This window comes from Gobio gobio (genome assembly GCF_949357685.1).
Source record: "Gobio gobio genome assembly, chromosome: 2".
Lineage (NCBI taxonomy): Eukaryota > Metazoa > Chordata > Actinopteri > Cypriniformes > Gobionidae > Gobio > Gobio gobio.
In genome coordinates, this window is record NC_137098.1 from 13,489,804 (window position 1) to 13,516,725 (window position 26,922).

Sequence of the window (26,922 nt, forward strand, 5' to 3'; positions counted from 1 at the left end):
TTGGCCATGGCTGCATTAGCTTATAGTTTATTTTTTATTCCAAAAGTACTACATGTGTAAAAATGTAAAAAAAAAATGTAGCATGTAACGTTTTAATTAGATTCTGCTGAAATGAATTAAATGACTTGAGAAAAAATTTGTTCATTTTGCTGAAAGAGATTCAAAGATCCGAGTCAGTAAAATTATCCGAACTTAACCCATCACTAAGGCTTATATGTTGAACTTTATTCTTGTACAAACACACGCTGTATTAAGCGGTGTAAAAAGTATTACATGACAATAATGTCTCTGAAAAGAGTTACCCTGGTAACTGACTCTGAGTATAAGTTACCTCTCTTTTAGAAACGGGCTTGACTTACTGTACCCTGCTTTCTCGGGTTTGACATACCTCCCATTCTGAAACAGAAAACCCAGAGTTTCCCTCATTTCAGGGTTAACATACTCAGAGTTTTCACTTAACCTCCTTTCTGAAACGGGCCCCAGCTGTGATAAAGTATGCAAAAACAGCGTGTGCAAAAACAGCGCAAAAACAGCGCAAGCTTTAGTACCTTTAGTAAAAGGTACTAAAGACGTCGTTACAAAGTCCATCTCACTACAGTGGTTCTAAAATAACTTTATGAATCGGCGACAATAGTTTTTGTGCGCAAAAAAACCCTAAATAACGACTTACATAGTGATGACGATTTCAAAACACGGCCTCATGAAGCTTCGAAGAGTTATGAATCAGTGAGTCGAATCAGCGGTTTGAATCGCCAAATTTCAGCAGTTTGGCGGTTTGACACGCGATCCGAATCATCATTCGGCTCACTGATTCATAACGCTTCAAAGCTTCATGAGGCTGTGTTTTGAAATCATCATCACTATATAAGTCGTTATTTAGGGGGTTTTTTGCGCACAAAAACTATTGTCGCCGATTCATAAAGTTATTTTAGAACCACTGTAGTGAGATGGACTTTGTAAAGACGTCTTTAGAACCTTTTAAGGGTCTTGAGTTTTTTATTTTTAAAGGATGTAATGCTTTTTTAAATACTGACCACTGCAGACCGGGAACACCCTACAAGAGCTGCAGTTTTGGAGATGCTCTGACCCAGTCGTCTAGCCATCACAATTTGGTCCTTGTCAAACTCACTCAAATCCTTATGCTTGCCCATTTTTCCTGCTTCTAACTCATCCACTTTGAGGACAAAATGTTCACTTCCTGCCTAATATATCCCACCCACTAACAGGTGCCGTGATGAAGAGATAATCAGTGTAATTCACTTCACCTGTAAGTGGTCATAATGTTATGCCTGATCTGTGTAGTTAACGAATACTTTAATGACTGGTAGTTGACATGTAGTTGCAAAGTTACTTATAGTTAGTAGAATGTCTAAAGTGGACTATCGAAAGTGTTACCCAAAGATGAAATGAAGAAAAAAAAATGGACAGAACAACATTACGATTATATTTTACAGTATGATTAGAGAAGGACAAAGTTTGAGGTGGTTTGTGTGAACTGTTTAATTGTAAGATCTGTAAGAAATGCTCAACAAGCCAGACTGATAACTGATAAATGCAGCCTTGTTGAATTTTTTTTTTCATAATCAAATTCAAACTTTTCCAAAAAAAATAAATACATTTAATTTTAGGGTTTGCTGTGCTATCCAAGCAATTGCCATTGAGATTCGCTCGACCATTCTGGGTAGAATGGTGCATTAGGACAAAATATTTCCCCAGTGAATATTACCTCAATAAAGTATTTGTAATTGAGACAAATTTCCTGTTTTGTCACGGCCACAGGGGTGTTTTTAGTTCTTCCATTTAAATAGCTGCATTTAGACCTGTTGTTGTCTCCTGCTTCCTTGGCTTTGTGTGACAGTCACAGGTTTTTATGATATAATGAGAAGGTCAGAGTTTTTCATTACTTCAGTTTTATTAACATCTATATTAATAAACTCATTCACACATACATTTCTGCCATAATGGTTACACAAGAAAAAGCAAGAACTGAAATGACCCAGTTTAAAAATGGACTACAGACATTTTTTATATTGTAACTGTCAGTTGTAACAGTTTTTCAGTTGTCAGGGCCTCATTTCTCAAACAACAATGGATCTTAGCTCATCTTACAGCATCTGTCTTTATTTAAACTCATTCATGAAATACATTCATGATGCAAAATCAATGTACCAACTGAAAAATTACATCAAATCTGTGGAACTAAGCTGAAGAACTTTTTCAGACTCGCCCTGGAGTTCCATCCTCTCTCCTTTGCGAACCTGAACACACTCCCAAAGAGATCAGGGAATGAATCCATCAGGTTGATGCTCTCTGCATCCTCTGGACTATGTAGAGAAAATAGACACCAAAAAACATGGTCTGACACACAATACTTCTAAATTATTGAACAAATACTGTGCATCAAGTTAGATGTAACTCACTAATGCTCGTGTAGGTTGCGTATAAATCTCAGCAGGCCCAGTGTGTTCTCAGGATAGCCTTTCTTCTTACCATCCAGTTTCTGGACAAGCTCAGATGGCAGCTGATAAAAGAAATATATTTATTTACAAAAGTAAAATGATTTTTCAAACTAAGATTAAAGCAGGAAAAAAGAACATTCTGAAGACAAATCAAATTCTTTAAGGTGCACTGTGTAAATTTTAGCGGCATCTAGCGGTGAGGTTGTGAATTGCAATCACCCACCGCTCACCCCTCCCTTTCGAAGCACATTGAGAAGCTAAGTTGGCTGCCACAGGACAAAGATATCGTCGTCTGAGACAGCCAGAGTAGCTAGCGCTCTGAAGAGCAGTTTGTTCCAGTAGGGCTACTGTAGAAGCATTACGGCGCAAAATGGTGACTTCACTGTAAGGGGAACTGTGGTGTATGTAGATAGAAATGGCTCATTCTAAGGTAATAAACACACAACAGTTCTTTATGTAAGGTCTTTATAAACCACTGAAAGCATAGTTATTATATTGCATTTCTGTCAATAGATCCTCATAAATACTACACACTGCACCTTTAAGATGTTACTATTTTCATTTATATTTATATTTACATATTTGTATAAATATGTTTTAATATTTCTGCACTGAAGTTAGACTCACTTTAGTTTTCCATTCAGAAAAGCTTTTCCCCTCTGTGTATTTTTCAATTGCTTGAATGAGCTCCTCATCAACATCACGACAGTTCTCGGTCTCTTTCTGGTTCCCCATTTTTTTCAAATACTCCACTCTCCTGACAAGATTTCAAAAACAGTCAAATCTCTTCAGATTATTAAAACAAGTATCTACAGTAGATCAGTGGTGGAATGTAACAAAGTACATATACTTTGTTACTTACTGTGTGGTGTGACAAACTCAGAAAACATTAAATTTTTACTTTACAGGGACTTAAAGTACATTTTTCACCTATCTGTACTTTACTTAAGTAGAATCAATAGTGCATAATTTTTACTTTTACTTTGATACATTTTGCAGCAATTATTATACTTTCTACTCTACTAAATTGCTTCAACGTTCCATTAAATTTTCGTAAAATTTTCTGATTAGTTTCAGGGCTCGACATTAACGCTTGTCCTCTTGTAATGAACTGACGGTTCATGGCTGGTTGTGCTGTTGACAACTTGTTCTCGACTTCCGTGTATGCCTCCACGACGCATGCGCGAGAATATGACGTAGCGCCGGCGTTCGGGAATCTATGAAATACACACTTAAGCCCCATTTTGAGCACTACGCCGAGACCTAAAGCACGATCAATGTAGAATCCAACAGCTTAGACACGCGCGTCTTCCTCTGCTCGTAAACAAATCGCTTCTGGGTCATGTGTCCGAACGCCGGATCTGCGTCATATTCTCGCGCATGCGTCGTGGAGGCATACACGGAAGTCGAGAACAAGTTGGATAAAGGTGTTATTTTGATTTTTTTTTGCGCACAAAAACTATTTTTGTCGCATCGTAAAATTATTGTAGAGCCACTGTGGTGAAATAGACTTTGTAACGACGTTTTAAGTGCCTTTCATGGATCTTGGAAGTGTCAATGTACTGAATGCAAATGGAGGCCTGTCTGAAGCCTTTCTCAGCCATCAGCTTTCAACTAAAATATCTTCATTTGTGTTCCGAATATGAACGGAGGTCTTACGGGTGTCCAACAACATGAGGGTGAGTAATTAATGACAGAATTTTCATTTTTGGGTGAACTAACCCTTTAAGTAGGGTTGTCATTGTGGTACTTCTACTTTTCCTAAAGTAAATATATCTCTGGGTATTTGTATTTTTACTTAAGTACTGAGATTCAGTACTTCCTCCACCACTGCAGTAGATGCAATTTCTTCTTCATTTAATATAAAATCATATTGCCTTAGTACTATAAGCAGTGCTGTACACCTCTGTCTTGTTTAGACTGATCAATGTCATTGCCAAATCAATGGAGTATTCTACCTTTCATCAGTCCAGAAGAAGGGGTGTGCAAGGGTTTGCTCCACAGTTGGTCGGTTGTTTGGAGTTTTATTGATCATCCACTCAACAAGATCCTTCGCTACATCATCATCCAGATGTTCCAGTGAGAATTTTCCTTCTAGAATGTTGACTTCACAATGTGGACCTTTACCAAATGGATGGTGTCCTCTAGAGAGAATGTAGTACACTAACATCCCAGCAACCTTCAAACAGGTTACAGTGATACAAGTTTAGAATTTTCACAATTTAAATTAACTGTATTTGTAATTGTGTGTGTAAGACAATAATTGCATTTCTAATAATATCTTTTGAATTATATAATTACAATATTTTTAACTTATAAGGAAAGGAGAGACCACCTGAATGTCGGAGCTCCGCTTGTACCCAGTGTTGGCCTCCTCATCTATGGTCTCCTTTGCCTTCCAGCATCTAGTTCCAGCAATGCTTGTTCGTAAAGTCGTTTGGCTTAGGTTCAGTCGACGACTTATGCCAAAATCCGCCAATCTAGCTTTTCCATTTATGTCTATAACAAACAGAAGTTATCAATAGATGGGAGAGAATTTTTTTTTATCATTTTAATTACTCAGGTTTAGCTTCTACCAATCAGAACATTCTGGGGTTTGATGTCCCGATGGAGTATTTTGGTCTGTGGATGGTGTAAAACCTTTAAGCTGCAGAGAACTTCCTTCACCAGCTTCTTCAGAACCAAACTTCTCTCAGTGCTATCATCTGGTAAATGCTCTTGGATATATTCCTCCAATGTGTACTCACAAAGCTGAAGAGCAAGATATCCAAAATGTTCATCTTTAGCAAAGTCCACATATCGCACAATGGAGGGACTATCAAGTTGTGGAAGTAGTAGAAATTCCTTCTCATTTCTGAGGACTTCGTAATAAGACAGATTCATTCGTTTCACAGCCACCTCTGTGCCGTCATCCCTCAAACCTAGAAAAACTTCTGTTCCATCACTTCCTTTAGCGATCCGAAATTCATCACTAGGTACAAGAGTAAACTTTCTCAGCGTATTATTGCTAATATCCATGTTAGCTAGCTTCTCAAGCTTGGGCCGCCAACGATGGCTGGTCTGAACCCACCGTTCTGAGATATTTGGGTTCATAGCAGCCGGTGTGAAAGGCAGCACGCTTGAGTTTGATTCCTCAATGGATTTCACTACAGTGTCTGGATACGGTTCCTCTTTATCTTGCAGCTCAGCTTCTTGTAACCCCACTTCTTGCTGGATTTTCTTCTTCTTCTTCTTCTTCTTCTTCTTCTTTTTCCTACTCTTCGAAGCAGTCTCCTCATGTAAACTATCCCTCGCACCTGATGGATGTTTGAGTGATATGTTCAGGTTTTGTAGCTTTTTGTTTATGGCTTCATCTTCTATCTCTGCAGTGGTAAGTATCCTCTCTGGGACTGAAGACAATCCATACACTGCCACGAGTTCAGGATTTAAGTCATTTATGTAGGCAAAAAAACTATATGTCCACATTCCAATTAGACGTGAATAATCAGAATGTGTGAGAGGCACTAGACTTTTGCATAACTTCTCATAAACTGAATGGTTCAATCTCAGTTTCTGTTCAGACGTCTTCTGCATCATGACATTGAGTATTTTGAGTATTAAAAGAATGACAGTTTCACCATTTGGATTTCCAGATTGCTGGAGACTGTTTGTTAGAATTGGCACAAGCTCACTGAATACCTGAGGAGAGACGCTTTCACTGACACACAAAGCAATTTTTAAGCAGTTCAGTGCAATCGGCCAGTGTTCCTGAGGGATTCTTGGGTAGCGCTTGATGAGTCCCTCAATGTATCTGTCTGCACTCTTTGTATCTTTTAACCACTTGATGGCGCTCTCACGGTACTGCTCTGCACCACGACCAACAACACCAAAGTAGAGCTCAAAATAAATCAAATTAACAAAAGGATCCTCTTGAAAGAAATGTTCCTCAAAGATTTTAATAACTTCTTTCAAATTTTTTGTTTGTACTGCACAAAAAAAAGAGAAAGATATATATACTTTCTCAAACACTTCACCCTGTGAAGATAGTCGACAAATCATTCTCTCCACCTGTTTATCAAGCTCTGGATTCCCCCCATAGTTCCTTCCGGGTGAAGCTCCAGCCTCTATAAGTGCTTTCACAATGTCTTCACTGCCATTAACAACAGCATATTGCAGTGGAGTATACATTTGTATTTCAAGTCCATTTGGGTTAGCTTTTGCTGCAAGTAATCTTTTCACAATACTCAATGGAACTCCAGGTGTTAAACCAGCATAATGTAGAGGGGTTTGTCCATTTGTTGAGTGTTTGTTAGGATCAGCCGACTCTTCAAGTAGATAAGAGCAGATTTGTTCATTTCTGCATAGAACTGATGCTGTCAATGGTGTAACATCATCATTCCAGACTTCAGAAGAGTACAAACCATTAATATCTCTGCCTTTTAATAATTTCCGAAGTCTCTCTGCCTTGTTGTCTATGATGCATTGTATTATAGGGTCTGTTTTTCTAGGTACTGCTGGAACTGGAACTGGAACTGGAACTGCTACTTGGATCTGGAATGCCATGGATCTTCAAATACTCTTTACAATCTGTTGAAAGATGTTAAAAAATTTAAATTAATATTAGTAGTTACTTCCCAGATAGCATGGTGACATTGATACAATGTTGAGTTTTGATCCAAACCATAATTTTGGTTGTGATTGACATTTCAATGTTTAAAGTGTGTTGGGTCAGCATTGAAATTGTGATGAAAGTCAACAGCACACATGGGTGGAAACCAGGGACGTCGTTAGGCCTATTTTAGGGGGGCTGAAGCTACCCCAAAATGTTCCTAAACCCCCTTAAATGATAATAAGAACAACAATAACAATTTGATTTATCAATAACCATATCCTCATTCATATTTAGATGCAACAAATGATATATGTCCAGCTACAAAAAAGTCGGAAGTTGGACAGAAGTACAAAGAGTCGTTGTGCTATCAAGATGATGCTCCGCGGCTTTCAGAGCGTTGCAGACCGGAGCGCTACTGCAAATAACTGCCTGAAGGATTCATCTCGTGACAAGATCCATTATAAGATCCATCCATTCATAAAAAGGTTACCGGGCAACTGACGAGTACGTTTTAGCATATTTTCTCGCACTTGGACTTTGAACCTAGCCTGGCTCCGCCCTCCTACGTACTTCCGCTCAATTTTCATTTTCCTTCAGTACTACGTCTGGGACTGCGGTGTATGCTTAGGTTTTCCCCCGAACAATTTTTTACCGGTCCAATCAGCGAACAGAGGGAGTGGCTGAGAGCGATGACGTTGATGTCGTGCGCTAGTTTGAGTTGTAGTTCAGTAATGGCGACGGTGAAAGATGCGAGTGTGTGGCAGCGCTGACGAATGTCCAGAAGTTAAAACCGGACTGTGGCGAGGTGGACGAGCGAGCGAGATCGGTGTGCGTGATTGAGACACACCGGTCTCGAGTCCTCTCACGAGGGAGCACGGAGGCATATAAGGACGAGCGACACCGGTGAAGGACGAGAGAGGACCAGGCCTGGATTTTAAGTTGTGTTTTGTTATGTTTGTGCGCGGCAGTCGTCCGTGAGGGGCTGCCGCTTTTACTTTCATTTTGTGTTTATTATTTGATTAAAAGTTGTTAAACGTTCGCCGGTTCCCGCCTCCTTCTTCCCTGAACAAACGAACTCCCGTTACACGGAGCAAGAACAATCACTGCTGTACTGCTGATGTTATGGTCCGGGAAAAGTATTTTTCAGCTCGCTCCGTTAGTGGTGAAGGAGTTGCTGAAGCCATCTGTCTCCCACCACCCGCGAAAAAAAAACCCAGGCTGAATTATCGACTGCTTTTGACAAACACCAAGGTCGTGTGGTAATGTAATTGCTGTCCGAATCCACATCTCTGAGTTTTCAAGAATATATCACTTCAAAACTCACTGTTTATATCCTTTATAGACCCTTTCAGAGCACCGTGCGGTTGCGTGAGCTGTAACTTGCATTTCTAGACTTGTATTTCTTTAAATACTGGTTTACAAGAAGTGTTTACAAGAGCAAAATATTTCATCACCGCTCAAAAAATAAAAGAAGAAAAGCACGTAAACATTTGAATTGGGCTGTTATTCACGGCAGCATTTATTCTTATCATACCAAGCATATGACATTTTATTGACAGCATACAATCATGTTATGATTGCACGAGATATGCACCACGAGAGCAGCGCGTTCCGATCACAAAACTCTCCTCTCCACCGTGAATAAATAACAATCCGAATGCAGGACATTTTATCACTGACACTGAGGTGGTGTGGTGTGCTCAGTTAATGTGAGAATCAAAGGCGAACGGCGCGTGACATACGTCACGACCAAACGTTAGTGATTGGTTAGGCAGATCTAGAGTGACTCTTGGCAGATCCAATAGTTTTAAACTTCAACAGAGTACCCGCCTTCAAGGAAGTAAACGCTTGTCAATGGAGAGTGGCCAGACTCTATGTACAAATGTACGAGAGTCTGGTAAAACCAGGCTACTTTGAACCCTGGCTAACAAGCGAATAGTGTCCAGCTGATGGCGCCACGAGCTCGTGCAGCGCTAAATCAATCCATTCATATATTAGAAAACTTAACATTTAGCTGTTTATTTAGTAATTGTTTAAGGCCATTTCGTGATTTAAATCATCATAAAATAACATTGCAGGATGGTAATTTATTGTGCTCTTGGGGGGCCCCTGGTGGCCAAGGGGGCCCTAAGCAGCCGCTTAGTTCGCTTATGCCTTGGTCCGGCTCTGGGATATGTCTGTCACGTTTTACTTGTTAACATTTTGGTTTCTTGACTGGTTGTTGACATAAGTGTAGCTCTAGATGTGAGTGCAAAGATTTTGCAAACGCAAGTTACAAATACCCTAGGGGCTAAGCCCCCCCTGTCTTCCAATCCTAGTGACGTCCCTGGTGGAGACAGTGACATTGAACTAACAGTGATTTGTAGTTGATGAGCTACTTCTCAGTATCCTGAATCACTAATACATTTGGGGAATGTAACTGATCTCCATTCAGTTTAGCCTGTTTCCACATATTGTGTTTACTGAGAAAGCGACTGACATGGCTATTTTGTGATATTTAAAGAGATTAAGGTCTACATAAGGTGAATCTGCAGCTTTAAATGGATAGTTCTCCCCAAAATGAAAATTGTCATAATTTACTCACCCTCAAGTTGTTCCGAGCCTGTATGAATGTCTTTCTTCTGCTGAACACAAAAGAAGATTGAAGAAGAAGAGTGAAGAATGTTGGTAACCAGACAGTTAATGGCAGCCATTGACATCCATAGTACTTTTTCCTACTATATAAATCAATGGCTACGGTCAACTGTTTGGTTACCAACATTCATTAAAATATCTTCTTTTGTGTTCAGCAGAAGAAAGACACTCATACAGGTTTGAAACAACTTGAGGGTGAGTAATCAGGGTATCTTGCGTCCATTCCAAATCCGTTTTCAATTAAAAAACAGAAAACGAAAAAACAAATCGTTTTTCTTTTTTTCATTATTTTCAGAAAAACGAAAAACAAGATTTCTGCTTGATTTTTCGTTTTTCATTCAGAGGTAGAAAAATGTATAAACAGTTTGAATATTCGATTTCTACACGTGGGCGGGAATTATACGCCCCTTTCTGCTGATTGGTCAGCCGAAGATCAAACTATTCCGTCATCGGTTCTTCCTCAGTTCGCACAGCAGAATAAAAGTCCTGCGCTGCCACAGCTGTGCGGATTCTTAATGCTTTTATTGCAACTACATTTCATATATTTTTCTCATCAAACAACCAGACTAACGAATGGCTCAACACAACCCGTACCGGGGCAGAGCCTAGGCAGGGTTTTTTCGTGTAGATATAAATTCACCTCTTTGCATCAGCTGGCAGGATATATGACGGCTGTCATAGCCTACCTTGGTTAAATAAATAATTAAAAATGAATATTTTAAACACTAATACAAAAAGGAAAGAATAATGCGTTGCAACCATACAACCGGAGAAAAACAGATATTAAAAGACATACTCTTTTATTTTATGATATATGCCTGTTTTATTCAAATGGATTATAATTGATATTTCAAAAGGGTGCTTGTGTAGGCTACTGCTGCAAATGGTAATATTACAAATGGTAATATCTTGCCATTTCAGTTTGTTTCTCAAACCCAGTTTACCTTCAGAGCGCTTGGAATATATAGCCTATGGCACGAGTTGCATATATGGATTATGTTACGAGATATTTGCATCTGCTTTTTAAAAAAAGGGGCAAATGCGAGCAGGACATTTTTTTGTGTCTGTGTGTGTGTGTGTTCCGAAAAAAAGAAAGTAATAAGCATAACATAATTTTGTAGGTACCCTATTTCACACAGTTCCAATAAATTTCGATGGGTTAAATAAACGTAATAAACTGCAGATAAACGCACCAGTCAGGCGGGGACATGTTCAGGAAATACGCAGCAGTTATACTTTGAGTTTATTTCATATTGAGTAAATAAATGTCCAATGACCCCCATATAATTAGGCAGTGACAAAGTTAATGTGGGTGAGGATAATTAACACAATGTATAGCCTATAATGCATCCTATGCATTTTGTAATAATACAGCATATTTTATAATTGACCGTAGCCTATTTGCCAGAAAAGTCGCACCGAGTGTAGCCTAGCTAATTCACACGCCGGGTCATGTTGAGAGAGAAACACGCGAACGTTGCATTGTAGTAAAATCTGCATTTTATTATTAGTCTACATTCAGAAGTAGCCTAGTTTAAAATACCGGTAAATAAAATACAACATTAACATAGGCCTAATAAACACTATTAACATGGCTATGCGTATTTTACTTCCCCTCGCTGTATGACAAATCCTTAAATTAATGTTATTAAGAAAACAACAAGAATGAAAAATATAAGTAGCCATATAATAAAAAAATATACATAGAAGCCTATATAAAAATAGTCTAGCCTATATATTGTGCCATTTATTACAAACAACATTTAGTTTAAATACCAAGCCTAAATGAAATTATTTGAATAGAAACTGAATCGACGTTGGACTGTATCTTTCAAATTTTTTTTTTCATGTATCGTCGGACATCTTTCATTCGGTCCAAAGTTTCCATATTTGCAATGTAACATGTGTTTATTTACTTGGCCTATTTATGTAAAGAAGGCTTCGTCCAGTCTCATACGCGCATACAGGGCCGGCCCTGACCAATTTGCTGCCCTAGGCAAGATTTTACTTGGTGCCCCTTGTGTCAAGGTTTAGCACTACATGTTATCAGTCTTTGGAAACACTCGTACTGTTTTATTTTTGTAATGCATTGATGTTTTATTTTTATATTTATTTTTGTTGTTTTATATGATGTCCAGTCCATTCTACCCCGTCATTATGTTCATGATATTATTTTTTTTATTTATTTTTTTTAAAGGCTGATGATAGTCAAACTATACAAAAATTGCACCTATGCCACATTACAGCCTAAACACAAAGAGCAAGAGTGCATCTAACATTCATGTACAAACTATTTATTGAGAACTAGCAAAAGTATTTGTTTTCCAGTAGATGGCAGCAATATTCCACTAAACTATGAGCATTCATGTTTTCACCAGGAATTAAACCGAAATTTAGATATTTAATGTGAATTTTACAGAAAATGTTGCTATTTTAAATAAACCTGTATATAAATATAATTACTAATTTGGGCAAATACATTTTAAAATTGATATACACCCCCTTAAAACTGCACAACTGCAGAGTTAAAACATTAGGCTATTAAAAAAGTGATATTACATGCGTTTAATATTTTTATATAATTTATTTTTTTACAAAATCACACTGGCTGTGGCCTCTGGAGAACCCAGAACAGCTGCTTGCATAAAGTTTAAGGTAAAAATAACTGGAATTAATTAGCAAACATTAGTATTTTACTACTATGCAATTAAATAAACTGTTCATTAATTTACCTACATCACTTTACTTCTGTCTTTACACTGCAAAAAAATGCTCTTCTTATTTAAACAAGAATATTTTTCATGTTTCCAGTCCAAATATCAAAAAATTCTTAAATCAAGGTGCATTTACTAGATAAGTAAAATGACATAAGACATTTTTCTTGTTTACTTGAAAATAAAATCAAAATGAAGTGAGTTTTTGCTTAAAACAAGCTAAATTATCTGCCAATGGGGTGAGAAAAATAATCTTATTTCTGTTTGGGACAGAAACAAGATTTCAATAAGGAACAAGATTATTTTTCTCACTCCATTGGCAGATCATTTTGCTTGTTTTAAGCAAAAACTCACTTCATTTTGATTTTATTTTCAAGTAAACAATAAAAATATCTTCTGTCATTTTACTTATCTAGTAAATGCACCTTGATTTAAGAATTTTTAGATAAACAAAACACAAATACTAAGTAAGAAGAGCAGTGTATCCCTATCTTTCCTGCATCAGAGGGCTTCTGTCTTTTTAGACACTTCAATTCGGCCATCCGTCATAAATATTCAGGCAACTTACACCGTGTCAACACCTGGCGCGAGCGGCCAAGCACCTTAAAAAATGAAAACAATCCTTTCTGCGTTGGATGCGGCGAGAGGCGACGCGACACAACAAATTCCCCTAACGATAAACTGATCGTGCGTTGTATTTCTGACGCACTTCAAGTAGATCGGCGGGGGGAGATTGATGAGGCGGACCGGGAAGAGGCGGGGGACAGGGGGAAAGCTGCCTCTCCACAAGCCTGGTAGGCCTTTCCGATCAGATCGGACGAGTACCAACAGGCTCGGGAGGGGAGACACGGGTTCCCCCTGGATGTGGAGTTAGGGCACAGTTGCATAGCAATGGCCCGTTCCACGGGAGGAACCTGCGTGTAACCCTTTGCAGGTCCGCCATCGAGGGTGGTGAGGGAGGAGGATCCACTGGGCCGGTTTCGGGCAGTAAAAGGTGCCGTCCATGACCTAGTGAGCTCCTTGTGCACCTCCGGGAAGAAAGGAACCGGGGTGAGGCGCTGAGAACCAGCACGGGCCACCCCGAGAAACCAATCATCCAACCTTGAAAGTTCGGGACACGGTGGAGGGTTCCACACGAGCCTGATCTTCTCGGCGGCCCGGGAAAGCATGGCCATCATCTCTGGATCTGTATCGGGCACAGCGGATCTTCCCGAAGGAGCCCCCTGCGCCGACACGTCATCTCTAGAGAAGTCTGACCCTCCCTCCGATGCAGCGATGGACATCTGATCATCAGGGGGAGCCCCGAAGAATACGAATGGTGCACATCTCGAGGACGGCCCACCACGTTCCAATGACAGCTCTACTGGCTGCGGAGCGCGAGAGGGATGAGGGTTCCCCGGGGGTTGGTTCCCTGGGGGAAGCGCGCTCACCGTAACCCTAAAATCACCCGTGCTACTGCCTGAAGTAACCCTCTGTGGAGGGTTAGATCAAGGCAGAGGCACGGGGACTCCACCCCTTGCGAGATGGAGTCTAGACCGCAACTCCGAGATGGTCATGTTCCCGCAGTGAGAACATGAGTCATCCACCAGCGCTGCCTCAGCGTGCTGAACGCCCAAACACGAGATACAGCGCTGGTGACCATCCCTTGGTGACAGGTAACCACCGCATCCAGAAACACATAGATAGAATGTCATTTTGAAAAAGACGCAAGCTCTATCTGTGTTTGCTCTTTCAGAAGGACGCTCTCCTTGGTGCTGAAGCACGCAGGGGGCGGGGTCGCGGCGACACAGTCAGGGGGTGGGTGCAGCCTGACGTGCGCGCTCTCTCACACGAAGGCGCTCTCTTACCAGCCGTAAGAACGGCTTTTCAGCGCTCTCCACCTAGCGCACCCAACCAGCTGTGAGAACAGCCTTTGTGATTGCTCTAACAAACAACACAGAGAGATGATCCGAAAACCACGCGACCGCTGTTGTGCCGTCACACCAACACCGACTGAAGAGATCGCTTCCGAAAGGCGGCTTCCGTCTTCAGTCAGGACTGCGAAGTAGTGAGTGATATCTGGCGTTACCATCTACCACCCGGCTCCGAAGCAAAAGGTTGATTTGATGCAATCACCTGTGTCTCATTTATACCCGCATAGCGTGGCATGTGCACCTGGTGCAATCATTGCATGCCAATGTGCATTGGCTCGTTTAGTTACACTCGAAGTAGATTGGCTCTCGCGAGCGAGATTCCTATTCGTCGGTACTCCGACGTGGCGTTGAGAGTGACCGACTGAATGGGAACTAACATTCATTCATTGGAATTAGTGTTGACTCATCACTGACTCAACATTGTTTCAATGAAATCTGGGTTATTTTCTTATTTCTTTACATTGATGACAGTGTTCATCTTTATAAAGTTTTTTTAGTCATGGTTTTTGTGTTTAGAGGAAAATCTTTAAATTCCGTCAATATGTTGTCGTGTCATATGCATTAAAGGTAGGGTAGGTAGGATTTGGTTAAAAAACTTTTTTTCCAAATTTGTTTAAACTTTCTTTATATATCAATACATAATTAAAATGTAAGTACTCTGAAAAAGAAAGTATGAAAATTGAGTGTCTGTAGACCTCTCACGACTGTTTTAAAGACAGCTCATTATTTCCATTCACTCCACCTTCTCCCTTCTGGGCTCTTTCCAAAGCCACGCCCCCAAAACACATGAACGCGGCACGCCGACCACGCACAGCTCAGCTGACGCATTAAATATGAATCATAATCTAACTTTATCATTATGAATATAAACAAATAAGATGTCTTTTAGTACTCACTCTCAAGCTAGAATAACGATACTGGTAAAGTTCAAAATACACACACAACACAGTGTCTACGACACACACAGATACAAGAAAAAAACATTGGTATAGTATATAAAAACAAACCAAGGGCCGAAATAAACGTGCAGGTAAAGTTCCAGGTGAACATGGTAAAAGAGTTTAGACAGAGGGTAGTAGCTAAAGCTAACTTAGTTCTAAAAAAAGTTCCTGGATGCGGTGTACTAGCTTTTACACATGCATTTTGTTATCTAAAGTTACATTTTGCGAAATTCAACACGACAGCGATCAACTTGAGCTAAGCATATTGAGTATTTATCATCTCTACTAATGGCTCGCTAGGTGTATAACATTGTAACTTTATGCTAAGTAATGTTATGTTAGCTATATTAGGCAGCTACGTGTGCTAGTGAGACATGCTTCATGAAAACATAAACCAAAAAAATGTATAATCAAAATGAAAGATTACCTGTCCAGCAGAAATACAGCCTCTTGAACTCAAACGGGTGCGCCAGGGTTGCCAGGTTTTCACAACAAAATCTGCCCTCAAAACAAGCCCAAAACAAGCCCAATCGTGTTTCTCCGGTAAAAATCGCGTTTGGGGGGTAAAATATGTGTCTTTTTGGCAGGGCTGCCTGCTAAAATTCGCAAATCCCGGGGCAAAACATCACATAATTGGGGTCGCTTCAACCCGCGGACATGAAAAACAGCCCGCGGCAACAGTGTTGAAGTAGCCCGACTTGGCAACAGTGGGGTGCGCGCATGTGGGCAGATCCTGAGCAAAAGCGGTGGTAGCCATGGTAGCGAGAGAGAGTGACAGGCGCCCAAGCCAATCACTTGATTCGGCCCGAACGAAAATAATGAGCGGTGTTTATTGCAGATTAAAAAGTCTAGAGTCACTCGATTTTTATACTCTCTTTTTCAGAGTACTTAAATTTTAATTATGTATTGACATATAAAGACAGTTTAAACTAATTTGGACAAAAGTGTTTTAGATCATACTTACCTAACCCCACCTTTAATCACAGTAAATTTTCAGATTAATGTGTAAAAAAAACCCTGACTGCATATCAATAACTTTACAGACTAGACTGGGCTGATGTGTAAAACGATACTCGGTTACTTAACGTAACCTCGGTTCTCTCTAGAAGAGGGAACGAGTATTGCGTAAGTTCCTTACGCTACGGGAAAGTATTCTTTCTTCGAGATTTCTGAAAAACCCAAAATTATCCTTAATTTTGTAACATTGTCAACGCAGTGCGGCAGCCTGGCAGACCATAGCAGGCTATTCCAGCGTGCTATTGGCTGCTCTGCTGGCAACTGCAGCAGCCTATCGGTGAGCCCGCGTGACGTGGCGACCAATGAGGGCGCTTCGCGCCCACCTGGCTTCATTTGCCTACAGGTGGGGCGTGGCCACGTGTATATAAGCAGGGCTCACGGGCTGCATATTCGGTTTTCTTAGTTCTGAAGCGTAAAAGCCAGCGGGGCGCACGGCAAGGAACGCAATACTCGTTCCCTCTTCTAGAGAGAACCGAGGTTACGTTAAGTAACCGAGTATCGTTCTCTTACGAGAGGTTCTCTCGTATTGCGTAAGTTCCTTACGCTACGGGAACATATTGTCAACGCCGTGCGCGCCTCGCATACAGCATATGTATCCCAGGGAACCGGGGACCATAACACTGCTCGGGCAGGGTGGCCGGTAAAGAAAAAACGGGCCACCACATATACAGACACTTCATTCGAACTGACGGGTGGTTTACGACGGGTGGTTACAACACCCTGTCCCATGAATGAGGGAACGGCACCTGCCGGTCTCCTTCAAATTCACCACACCTTGTCTCATGAATGAGGGAGCGGCAACGCCGGTCGCCTTCAAATTCACAATATCTTGTTATATGAGTGAGGTAACGGCACCGCCGGTCACCTTCAAACTCACAACAGCTCGTCTCGTAAATGAGGGAACGGCACCGCCGGTCTCCTTCAAATTCACATGAGCCTAGTACCGAACTTACTACCAGTATGTGAGCTATGTCTGCGCAGAATCACTGGGCAGAACCAACGGCCCTATTGAACTGATAACACTTTCGCCTGTAAGGCAGGAACTTCCAGATTGTAAAATCTCACGAACGTAGACGGGGAGGCCCAGCCTGCCGCCATACAGATATCGTGGATGGAAATCCCTCTGGCCCAAGCCCACGAAGAGGCCATGCCTCTGGTGGAGTGTGCTCTGACACCTAGCGGGCACTGCAGGTGTTTGGAAGCGTATGCAGTTGCAATCGCGTCCACTATCCACCTGGACAGGGTCTGTTTCGAGGAGGCGAGACCTTTAGTGCGCCCACCAAACGAAACAAATAGCTGCTCAGAACGCCTGAAGGCGGCGGAGCGTGTGACATAAACCCTCAATGCCCTGACAGGGCAGAGGAAATTGCCACCGTCCCCCTCATCGGATGCTGGCAGAGCCGAGAGGGAGATAATCTGCGCCCTGAAGGGAGTGCCGATCGCTTTGGGGACATAACCATGCCTCGGTCTGAGAATGACCTTAGAGTCATTAGGACCGAACTCCATACACGTCGGGCTCACTGAGAGCGCGTGTAGATCCCCCACGCGTTTCACTGAAGCCAGAGCTATCAGAAACGTGGTTTTCAGCGAAAGGAACCTTGGTTCCACAGTCTCGAGCGGTTCAAAGGGATGAGCCTTCAGGGCCTCTAGGACCAAGGCCAGATCCCATATAGGAACCGACGGGGGCCGCGGGGGATTCATCCGTCTGGCTCCTCTGAGGAAACGGACGATGAGCTCGTTCCTTCCTAGCGTGCTACCTAGCGTCGTCTGAGCGAACGCTGCTATAGCCGCCACATACACTTTGAGCGTGGAAGGGGACCTGCCCAATTCCAAAAGCTCTTGGAGGAAGGAGAGCACCCGCTGGACCCCACATTGCTGTGGGTCCAATCCCTTGGAAACACACCACTCAGTGAACACCGACCACTTAGAACTATATAACCGCCTCGTCGAGGGGGCTCTAGAGTGTGAAATCGTGTTCATAACCCCTTCGGGCAGGTCAACGGGTATCCGTTGGTCACCCATACATGCAGAGACCATCGCTCTGGATGGGGATGCCAAACTGAGCCTCCTGCTTGAGAGAGAAGGTCTGCTCTCAGCGGAACTGGCCAGGGGGGTGAGTGCGACAGCTTCACCAGCTCTGGGTACCAAATCTGGTTCTCCCAGCGCGGTGCTATAAGGAGCACCGGACGGCGCGTTTCCCTGATTTTCGCTATGACCTGGGGCAATAGGGAGATCGGCGGGAAAGCATACAGCGGGAGGCTGGGCCAAGTTTGGGACAGCGCATCCTCGCTTTTGGACAGAAACGTCGGGCAGCGGGCGTTCTCTTTTGTTGCAAAGAGGTCGAGCTCCGCTCTGCCGAACAGGCGCCATACCAGCTGGACTGTCTGGGGGTGCAGGGACCATTCTCCTGGGAGAATGAGGCCCCTGGACAGCTTGTCCGGGCCCACATTGAGGTGGCCCGGCACGTGCGCAGCTCTCAACGAGCGCAGCGAGCTGTGTGCCCACACGAGCAAGCGTTCTGTCAGATTGCCCAGACCTCTGGACCTGACACCGCCCTGCCGGTTCACGTAGGACACCACTGTGGTGTTGTCCGACCGGACTAACACATGGTGTCCTCGTATAAGCGGGAGAAACTGCTTGAGCGCGTTCTCTACCGCTATCATCTCCAAACAGTTTATGTGTAGGAGTTTTTCCTCGCTCGACCAAAGGCCCGAGGCTGATCTGCCCTCGAAAACGGCGCCCCAACCCGTGGTGGAGGCGTCCGTCGAGATGACCTTGCGGTGTGAGATGGCTCCCATCGTCACTCCCCTCTGGTACCAGTCGGCTACTAACCAGGGCTCTAGGGCTGACACGCAGCCCTGAGTCACTCTGATCCTGAAGCCACCGGACGCCCAGGCCCTGTGAGGCACTCGGGCGTTTAACCAGCATTGCAGCGGGCGCATGCGCATTAAGCCCAGCTGGAGCACAGCTGCAGCTGAGGCCATACGTCCCAGCATCCTCTGAAACAGCTTGAGAGGTGCGATTTTGCCTGGCCGAAAGTACGCAGCCATGCGCCGAACTTGGCGCGCGCGATGGGGTGACAGGCGGGCTGACATTGCCACAGTGTCCAGATTCAAACCCAGAAATGAGGTTGATTGCGTGGGCACTAATGAGCTCTTGGTCCAATTGACCGTGAGCCCTAGGCTGTCCAGATGGCTGAGCAGCATTGCCCTGTGGGCGAGGAGCTCGGCCTCCGACTGCGCCAGGATGAGCCAATCGTCCAGATAGTTCAATACTCGCATCCCTCGATTTCTCAGAGGAGCGAGGGCCGCGTCCATGCACTTCGTAAATGTACGGGGTGCTAGTGACAGGCCGAACGGAAGGACGGTGTATTGATAAGCCTGGCCGTCGAAGGCGAATCGTAAGAATGGCCTGTGACGCGGCGTTATCTTGATTTGAAAATATGCATCTTTCAAATCTAGGGAGATTAGCCAGTCTCTCGGGCGAATATGCGCGAGGATCTGCTTGGTCGTGAGCATCTTGAACGATCTTTTCATAAGAGCTTTGTTCAGACGCCTCAGATCCAGAATCGGTCTGAGCGACCCATCCCTTTTTGGCACGAGAAAATACCGGCTGTAAAAGCCTGACTCGCTCATAGAGTGGGGAACCGGTTCTATAGCCCCTTTGCACAGCAGCGTGGCTATTTCTGCTCGAAGTAGATGTGCTACTTCCTCGCTCACTCTCGTCTCTGTACGCGCACAGAAGCGCGGAGGGCGGCGAGCGAACTGCAGAGTGTAGCCGTGCTTCACTGTTTTCAGCACCCATTCTGATACACCTGGAATGGCTTCCCACGCTCTCGCGTGCGCCACACGGGATAGAACGGCCTCCGGGCTCGAAACGCCGCGCTTCGCGGGTTTGACGGCCCGTATAGGAGGGGCGGGCGCAGTGCGCGCGCTCTCTGTGCTGTGGGCCAGCCGATCGCTCGCGATGGCTGGCCGCCCTACACACTGCATCTCTGCCGCTTCGAGCGGGGAGTGGCTTGTGTGCGGCCCTACACTCATCGCTCCGGCCACCCTGGGCGGAAAATAAATGGTGTGTGGCGTGGCGCGTGGCGCCTGAGGCATAATGTTCGCGAAAATGTGTGAGCGCGTTTGAGCGGGCACAACTCTTACGCGTGGAACATGACCGGTTAAGAGTGGCTGTGTGACAGCGCGTGTGGTGGTTAGTCGTGGACGCAAACAAGCGGACACGTGACCTAACTCTAGCACTCGAGCGGCCGGTGGCCGCTTTATGTGAGTGGGGGACACAGGGTTTATAGTGCTTGTGTGCAGGGGTGAACACAGAAAAGTGGGCACATTTACTGCATTTGAAACACATACGGCGCGAGCCGTGCGACCAGAAATAATGCAACTTTTGTGATTTCTCTGGTTCGCCGTAAAAACGGCGGTTATTGACAGGCGAGAAGGCATTTTTGCCGGCTCGTTGGCTGCGTGAAATCCATCTGCAGCAGCCACAGTGGTGGGGGCTGACAGGAAAAAGAGTTTTGACGGTGGTCCGGCCGCGGCGGGACTTAACCGTCGTTTCTCGCCTCTTGCTAGGAGGACTTTGGAGGCTCGGGCTTCAGCGTGATCCTAGGCCGGGGGCCCCGAGGTGGAGGCGGCTTACCACGGCTGGAAGAGCGCGATCTGGGGCGGCCGCTCGGTCTTCTCTGAGACGAAGGGGGCCGCGCTGGGCGCTGCGCGGAGCTCGTTGCTGGCTGGTCACGAGGACGGCGAGCAGCGGAGCTATTGCTAGCGCCGGGGCGTCGAGGCAGGAAAAGGTTCATGGCCTGCGTCGTTTTCTGCACTTCGGAGAAACGGTCGACGATCCCCTTGACCGCTGGTCCGAAAAGCCCAGACGGAGAGAGCGGGGCGTTTAGGAAGGCCGCGCGCTCTGTTTCTCGCATGTCCGCGAGCGTGAGCCAGAGGTGGCGCTCAGCTACCGTGAGGGAGGCCATAGAGCGTCCGAGGGCCTGTGCTGCGGTCTTGGTGGCGCGAAGGGAGAGATACGTCGCGCTTCGCAAATCCGTGATTAACTCAGCGTCACAGCATTTCTCGTCCATGTCGCGGAGGAGATTAGCTTGGAGGATTTGCAGCACGGCCATAGAGTGCAGAGCGGACGCAGCTTGACCAGAGGCAGCGAAAGCGCGGCCGATCAGCGATGACGTCACTCTGCAGGCCTTAGACGGGAGGGCAGCCTTTGAGCGCCAACCAGAAGGCGGGCAAAGGTGCGCTGCGACCGCCTCTTCCACCGGAGGGATAGCGTTGTAGCCTTTCTCGGCCGCGCCGTCAACTTGTGAGAGCGTCGAAGAAGCCTGAGACGAGACCCTCGCGGAGAATGGCGCATTCCAGGACTTTGCGAGCTCCTCGTGAAGCTCCGGCAAAAAGGGTGCAGTCCTGGAGGTGGGCGCACGGCGGCGACTGTTTAGGAAGCATCCGTCAAGTCGGTTCGGCGCTGCCACCTTGGGCGGGGCCCATTCGAGGCCTAGCTGCTCGACAGCCCGGGTGAGAAGGCGCAAGAGTTCGGCGTCCTCACCCGCTCGAGAGCGTCCGGAGCCCCGGACTGAAGAGGACGCGGAAGACCAGTCCTCGCTGTCGGAAGCCATGATGGAGCAGCTGTCGGCGCGTTCCGCGGCCGCATCCGCCTCATCCCCGGAGGCGGCAACAGAAATGGCGGCCTGGGGTGGGGGCGGGGAAGGCGAGAGTGAAGCGGGCGGGAAAGGTTCCGGCGAGCTTCTCTCTGCGAGCTCCGGAGTCCGCTGCGAGCGGCGCTTCTTCTTGCGCGGCGTGGCAGGGACTGGAGGGATATCATCTTCGAACAGGACGAGTCGAGCCCGCAGGGTCGACATCGTCAGTTCTTCGCACTCTTGGCATCCGCCAGCGTGGAGTGCGGCGGCGGCGTGATCACGGCCCAGGCAGAGAGCGCAGATCACATGGCGGTCCCCGGAGCTGAGCTGCGCGTGACACGAGCCGCAGGTGGAACGAGACATTTGTATCAACGCTCGGCTCTTTTTGTGAAAAGTGTGACGCAGCGGCGACAACACTTTGAGCGTAAAAGGATATGGGGCTGCCGGATAGCAGAGCAGGCACGGAAGGCTGAAGGTGGCGCGATGCTGCCGGCTTCCTCAGGCGCTGTCCTCTGCTTGCTTGTCTGCGCGGTCACGGCGGCGGGTTCCAGATCCAGCGATGCGAAGGGCTTCGCTGAAGAAAAGAAAATCGAATATGCAGCCCGTGAGCCCTGCTTATATACACGTGGCCACGCCCCACCTGTAGGCAAATGAAGCCAGGTGGGCGCGAAGCGCCCTCATTGGTCGCCACGTCACGCGGGCTCACCGATAGGCTGCTGCAGTTGCCAGCAGAGCAGCCAATAGCACGCTGGAATAGCCTGCTATGGTCTGCCAGGCTGCCGCACTGCGTTGACAATGTTACAAAATTAAGGATAATTTTGGGTTTTTCAGAAATCTCGAAGAAAGAATACTTTCCCGTAGCGTAAGGAACTTACGCAATACGAGAGAACCTCTCGTAAGAGAACTATACTCAGGCTCACCACATAACCATAACACTATATAAAATATAGGCTAACTCAGGCTAGCTCAACATTAAGCCTTTTCTTTGAACAAGTAAATCCATTTTTACAAATTAACTTCCATTTTAAATGAACAAATATTGTAAGTGAACAACAATAGCTCAAGTTTAGAAAAACATTTATTATTAAGACTTATTTTATTTCTGCATCTGAGTATAATGAGTTGAGTAGCCTATAACAGCAGAGTCTGCTTGTCATTCATTGCTGACAGAAAACGCTGCTGTTTAAAGTGGACACAGAATGTTCTAGGCAACATTAAATGTTTAGGTTAGCTAGCTAACGTTAACGGTCTGAAGTACCTAGCAACAGTATGTTAACGTTAGCTCATCAACAGGTGTAGACCATAGACTGTACAAAAATAAGTAGACAGACATTTTGATTACCCTGACCTGAGCTAATTTACTGAATCAACCAATTCACATCTCCTTTCTTTTTTTTTCATCCATGAAGACATTAAAGTCATCTGTTGCTGGCGTTTCATGACTGCGAATCTGCGATACCGGCTGCTCAGTAGAACTTTCAGTGCGCTTACACTATTTAGAGTGTGCACGAGACGTCCCTGCCTGTACGCGTACGCGCGCATCGACACAGACAGACAGGATGTCTGTTCTGCTCGGTCCTGCTCCTCCGTGACGATGACGGCGCGCGGTTAAAAAAAATAATGACAAACTAATTTGAAAGTGTGTGTGTGTGTGTGGGGGGGGGGTTTGAAAAGTGGGGGGGACATGTCCCCCCTGTCCCCAGGGCCGGCCCTGACCAATTTGCTGCCCTAGGCAAGATTTTACTTGGTGCCCCTTGTGTCAAGGTTTAGCACTACATGTTATCAGTCTTTGGAAACACTCGTACTGTTTTATTTTTGTAATGCATTGATGTTTTATTTTTATATTTATTTTTGTTGTTTTATATGATGTCCAGTGAATTCTACCCCGTCATTATGTTCATGATATTATTTTTTTTATTTATTTTTTTTAAAGGCTGATGATAGTCAAACTATACAAAAATTGCACCTATGCCACATTACAGCCTAAACACAAAGAGCAAGAGTGCATCTAACATTCATGTACAAACTATTTATTGAGAACTAGCAAAAGTATTTGTTTTCCAGTAGATGGCAGCAATATTCCACTAAACTATGAGCATTCATGTTTTCACCAGGAATTAAACCGAAATTTAGATATTTAATGTGAATTTTACAGAAAATGTTGCTATTTTAAATAAACCTGTATATAAATATAATTACTAATTTGGGCAAATACATTTTAAAATTGATATACACCCCCTTAAAACTGCACAACTGCAGAGTTAAAACATTAGGCTATTAAAAAAGTGATATTACATGCGTTTAATATTTTTATATAATTTATTTTTTTACAAAATCACACTGGCTGTGGCCTCTGGAGAACCCAGAACAGCTGCTTGCATAAAGTTTAAGGTAAAAATAACTGGAATTAATTAGCAAACATTAGTATTTTACTACTATGCAATTAAATAAACTGTTCATTAATTTACCTACATCACTTTACTTCTGTCTTTACACTGCAAAAAAATGCTCTTCTTATTTAAACAAGAATATTTTTCATGTTTCCAGTCCAAATATCAAAAAATTCTTAAATCAAGGTGCATTTACTAGATAAGTAAAATGACATAAGACATTTTTCTTGTTTACTTGAAAATAAAATCAAAATGAAGTGAGTTTTTGCTTAAAACAAGCTAAATTATCTGCCAATGGGGTGAGAAAAATAATCTTATTTCTGTTTGGGACAGAAACAAGATTTCAATAAGGAACAAGATTATTTTTCTCACTCCATTGGCAGATCATTTTGCTTGTTTTAAGCAAAAACTCACTTCATTTTGATTTTATTTTCAAGTAAACAATAAAAATATCTTCTGTCATTTTACTTATCTAGTAAATGCACCTTGATTTAAGAATTTTTAGATAAACAAAACACAAATACTAAGTAAGAAGAGCAGTGTATCCCTATCTTTCCTGCATCAGAGGGCTTCTGTCTTTTTAGACACTTCAATTCGGCCATCCGTCATAAATATTCAGGCAACTTACACCGTGTCAACACCTGGCGCGAGCGGCCAAGCACCTTAAAAAATGAAAACAATCCTTTCTGCGTTGGATGCGGCGAGAGGCGACGCGACACAACAAATTCCCCTAACGATAAACTGATCGTGCGTTGTATTTCTGACGCACTTCAAGTAGATCGGCGGGGGGAGATTGATGAGGCGGACCGGGAAGAGGCGGGGGACTTCGTTAAGTTTTTTTGCGCTTTACTTGGTAATATTTCGAAATTAATATTAATAAAATAGTATCAGTAACACATTTTGGCGCCCCTATGGATGAGTGGCGCCCCTAGCATTTGCCTATTCCGCCTATGCCACGGGCCGGCCCTGCCTGTCCCCATAGGAAATTACGCCCGTGGCCTATATATTAAAAACTTTAGTAACACATTTTGACTAGCTCATACTTTACCTATGTAGCTATTCATGCATCCCCCACAGTTTGCATGTTTTCATGAGCGGACCGATCTCGAAGAATGGCTACATACATTCGGTGACGGGTCTTAGCCTAACGAAAGATCCTCATTTAAATTATAAATTAACCTTTTGTTATAAAGTTATTGTTTGTACAATACCTTGTAGGCTACAATGCCTCCTGCGTCAATCATAGGCTACAGATGTGAAATGTTAAAATTACAGCTTTCAAATATCATGTTACTTTATAATTACCTGTTTTATTCCGAGAAATCGCAAAAAACTTCAAAAGAGACAGATCTAGCGGTATTGGCATCAATCGTTGATAACTGATAGTAGGCTGGTATCCGTCAGATATATCCGATCAAAAAAGCGCTAGAGATCTTCCTGGTTTTTACACATTGTATACGTCAACCACACCACGAAAGGGTTGTCTAACCAGCTTCCTGTTAAATATTGTATTAATAATAAAACTAAAGAAACACATTTATAAAAATGTTGCATACCATCTATACCTTGTTAAATCATTCATTTCAAGATACTTTTATATTGATCACTTGTTCCTGTAAAAGTGAGAAAGAGCTGTTGACACTTTATCCAATTATCCAAAGTTTTTGGAGGGATTTGGCAGATTTTATCTTTAATTTAGTGAAGATTAATTATTATTTTACATTAAAGGATATTATTGTTTATTATGAAAACAATGTTAACAAAGATCTTGGACACATTGTAAATCTATTTATATTGCTGGCAAAATTTTATATGCATAAACAAAAGTATGTAAATTCATCCCCAAACTTTAAGGTGTTTATACTGGAATTTGACTCTTTTATGTGTTCTTTGAAATTGTTAAGCAATAAGTCATTAACATGTTTGAAATATTATGATAGAATTTTCAGATCCCTTGCTACCAATTAATGCCACACATTGGTGTGCACTACTGTATGTTATGTTATGCTTTGTTTGTTACCTGTTCCTTCTTCAATAATAATACAAAAAAAATCCCTGTATGGTAAATATTACATCCATAAACAGAAATGTGCAAAATGCATACCTAGATCCAATTTATTCTTAAAAGACATGGAATCGCTGAAGAATTCATTAAAGTTAATAAAAAATTTAAATAATTAAATTTTGTTAAACTTTATGGAGGAATTCTTTATATTGCAATGTAAAAAAAACAGCTTCCTGTATAATACACTCTCGATGCTACAGTATGGTAAAAAAACAAACAAACAAAAAACAACAACAAGCTTTTGAACATAATGAAAATGAATGCCAACAGCCAATTCAATCCATTTGTCTAATGTTTATTATGGCATAATTTAATTTTTTTTTAATATAATATCACCTTCATCAGTGATGAAACATCACTGCCTTTCTGAAAGCTAACCATCTTCATTCTTTCAAAACTTTACATTTTGTCAGAAACCAAGAGTGATGTAGTTTTAAAAACAGCACACATTTAAAATGTACTTGAATCAATAATCAAATGATAATCAGTGTTCATAAGCATTTATTTACAACAGTATTCAAAAACATAGTATACCTATTCAACAAACCAGAATA

General features: G+C 43.4%; 1 protein-coding gene across 1 annotated transcript; it reads right to left on the reverse strand.

Moving 5' to 3' along the window:
- Positions 1 to 1,898: 1,898 nt before the first annotated feature.
- On the reverse strand, positions 1,899 to 25,771 carry LOC307121852 (uncharacterized protein). The gene is made up of 7 exons (XM_079809610.1): positions 25,609 to 25,771; positions 5,036 to 7,025; positions 4,795 to 4,958; positions 4,418 to 4,638; positions 3,087 to 3,216; positions 2,421 to 2,521; positions 1,899 to 2,324 (listed from the first exon to the last, which is right to left on the reverse strand). Exons 2-7 carry the CDS (start codon positions 6,999 to 7,001, stop codon positions 2,186 to 2,188), a joined length of 2,721 nt encoding a protein of 906 aa, XP_079665736.1. The 5' UTR covers positions 7,002 to 7,025; positions 25,609 to 25,771; the 3' UTR covers positions 1,899 to 2,185.
- Positions 25,772 to 26,922: the final 1,151 nt, after the last annotated feature.

What these genes read in the sequence shown, in the direction of transcription:
- LOC307121852 (XM_079809610.1), bottom strand. Translation starts at nt 7,001, where the DNA reads ATGGCATTCCAGATCCAAGTAGCAGTTCCAGTTCCAGTTCCAGTTCCA. An exon ending in ACCCCAGAATGTTCTGATTG is followed by an intron (nt 4,959 to 5,035) that starts GTAGAAGCTAAA and finishes TGTTTGTTATAG; the next exon opens with ACATAAATGGAAAAGCTAGA. An exon ending in CGCAACCTACACGAGCATTA is followed by an intron (nt 2,325 to 2,420) that starts GTGAGTTACATC and finishes TTCTCTACATAG; the next exon opens with TCCAGAGGATGCAGAGAGCA.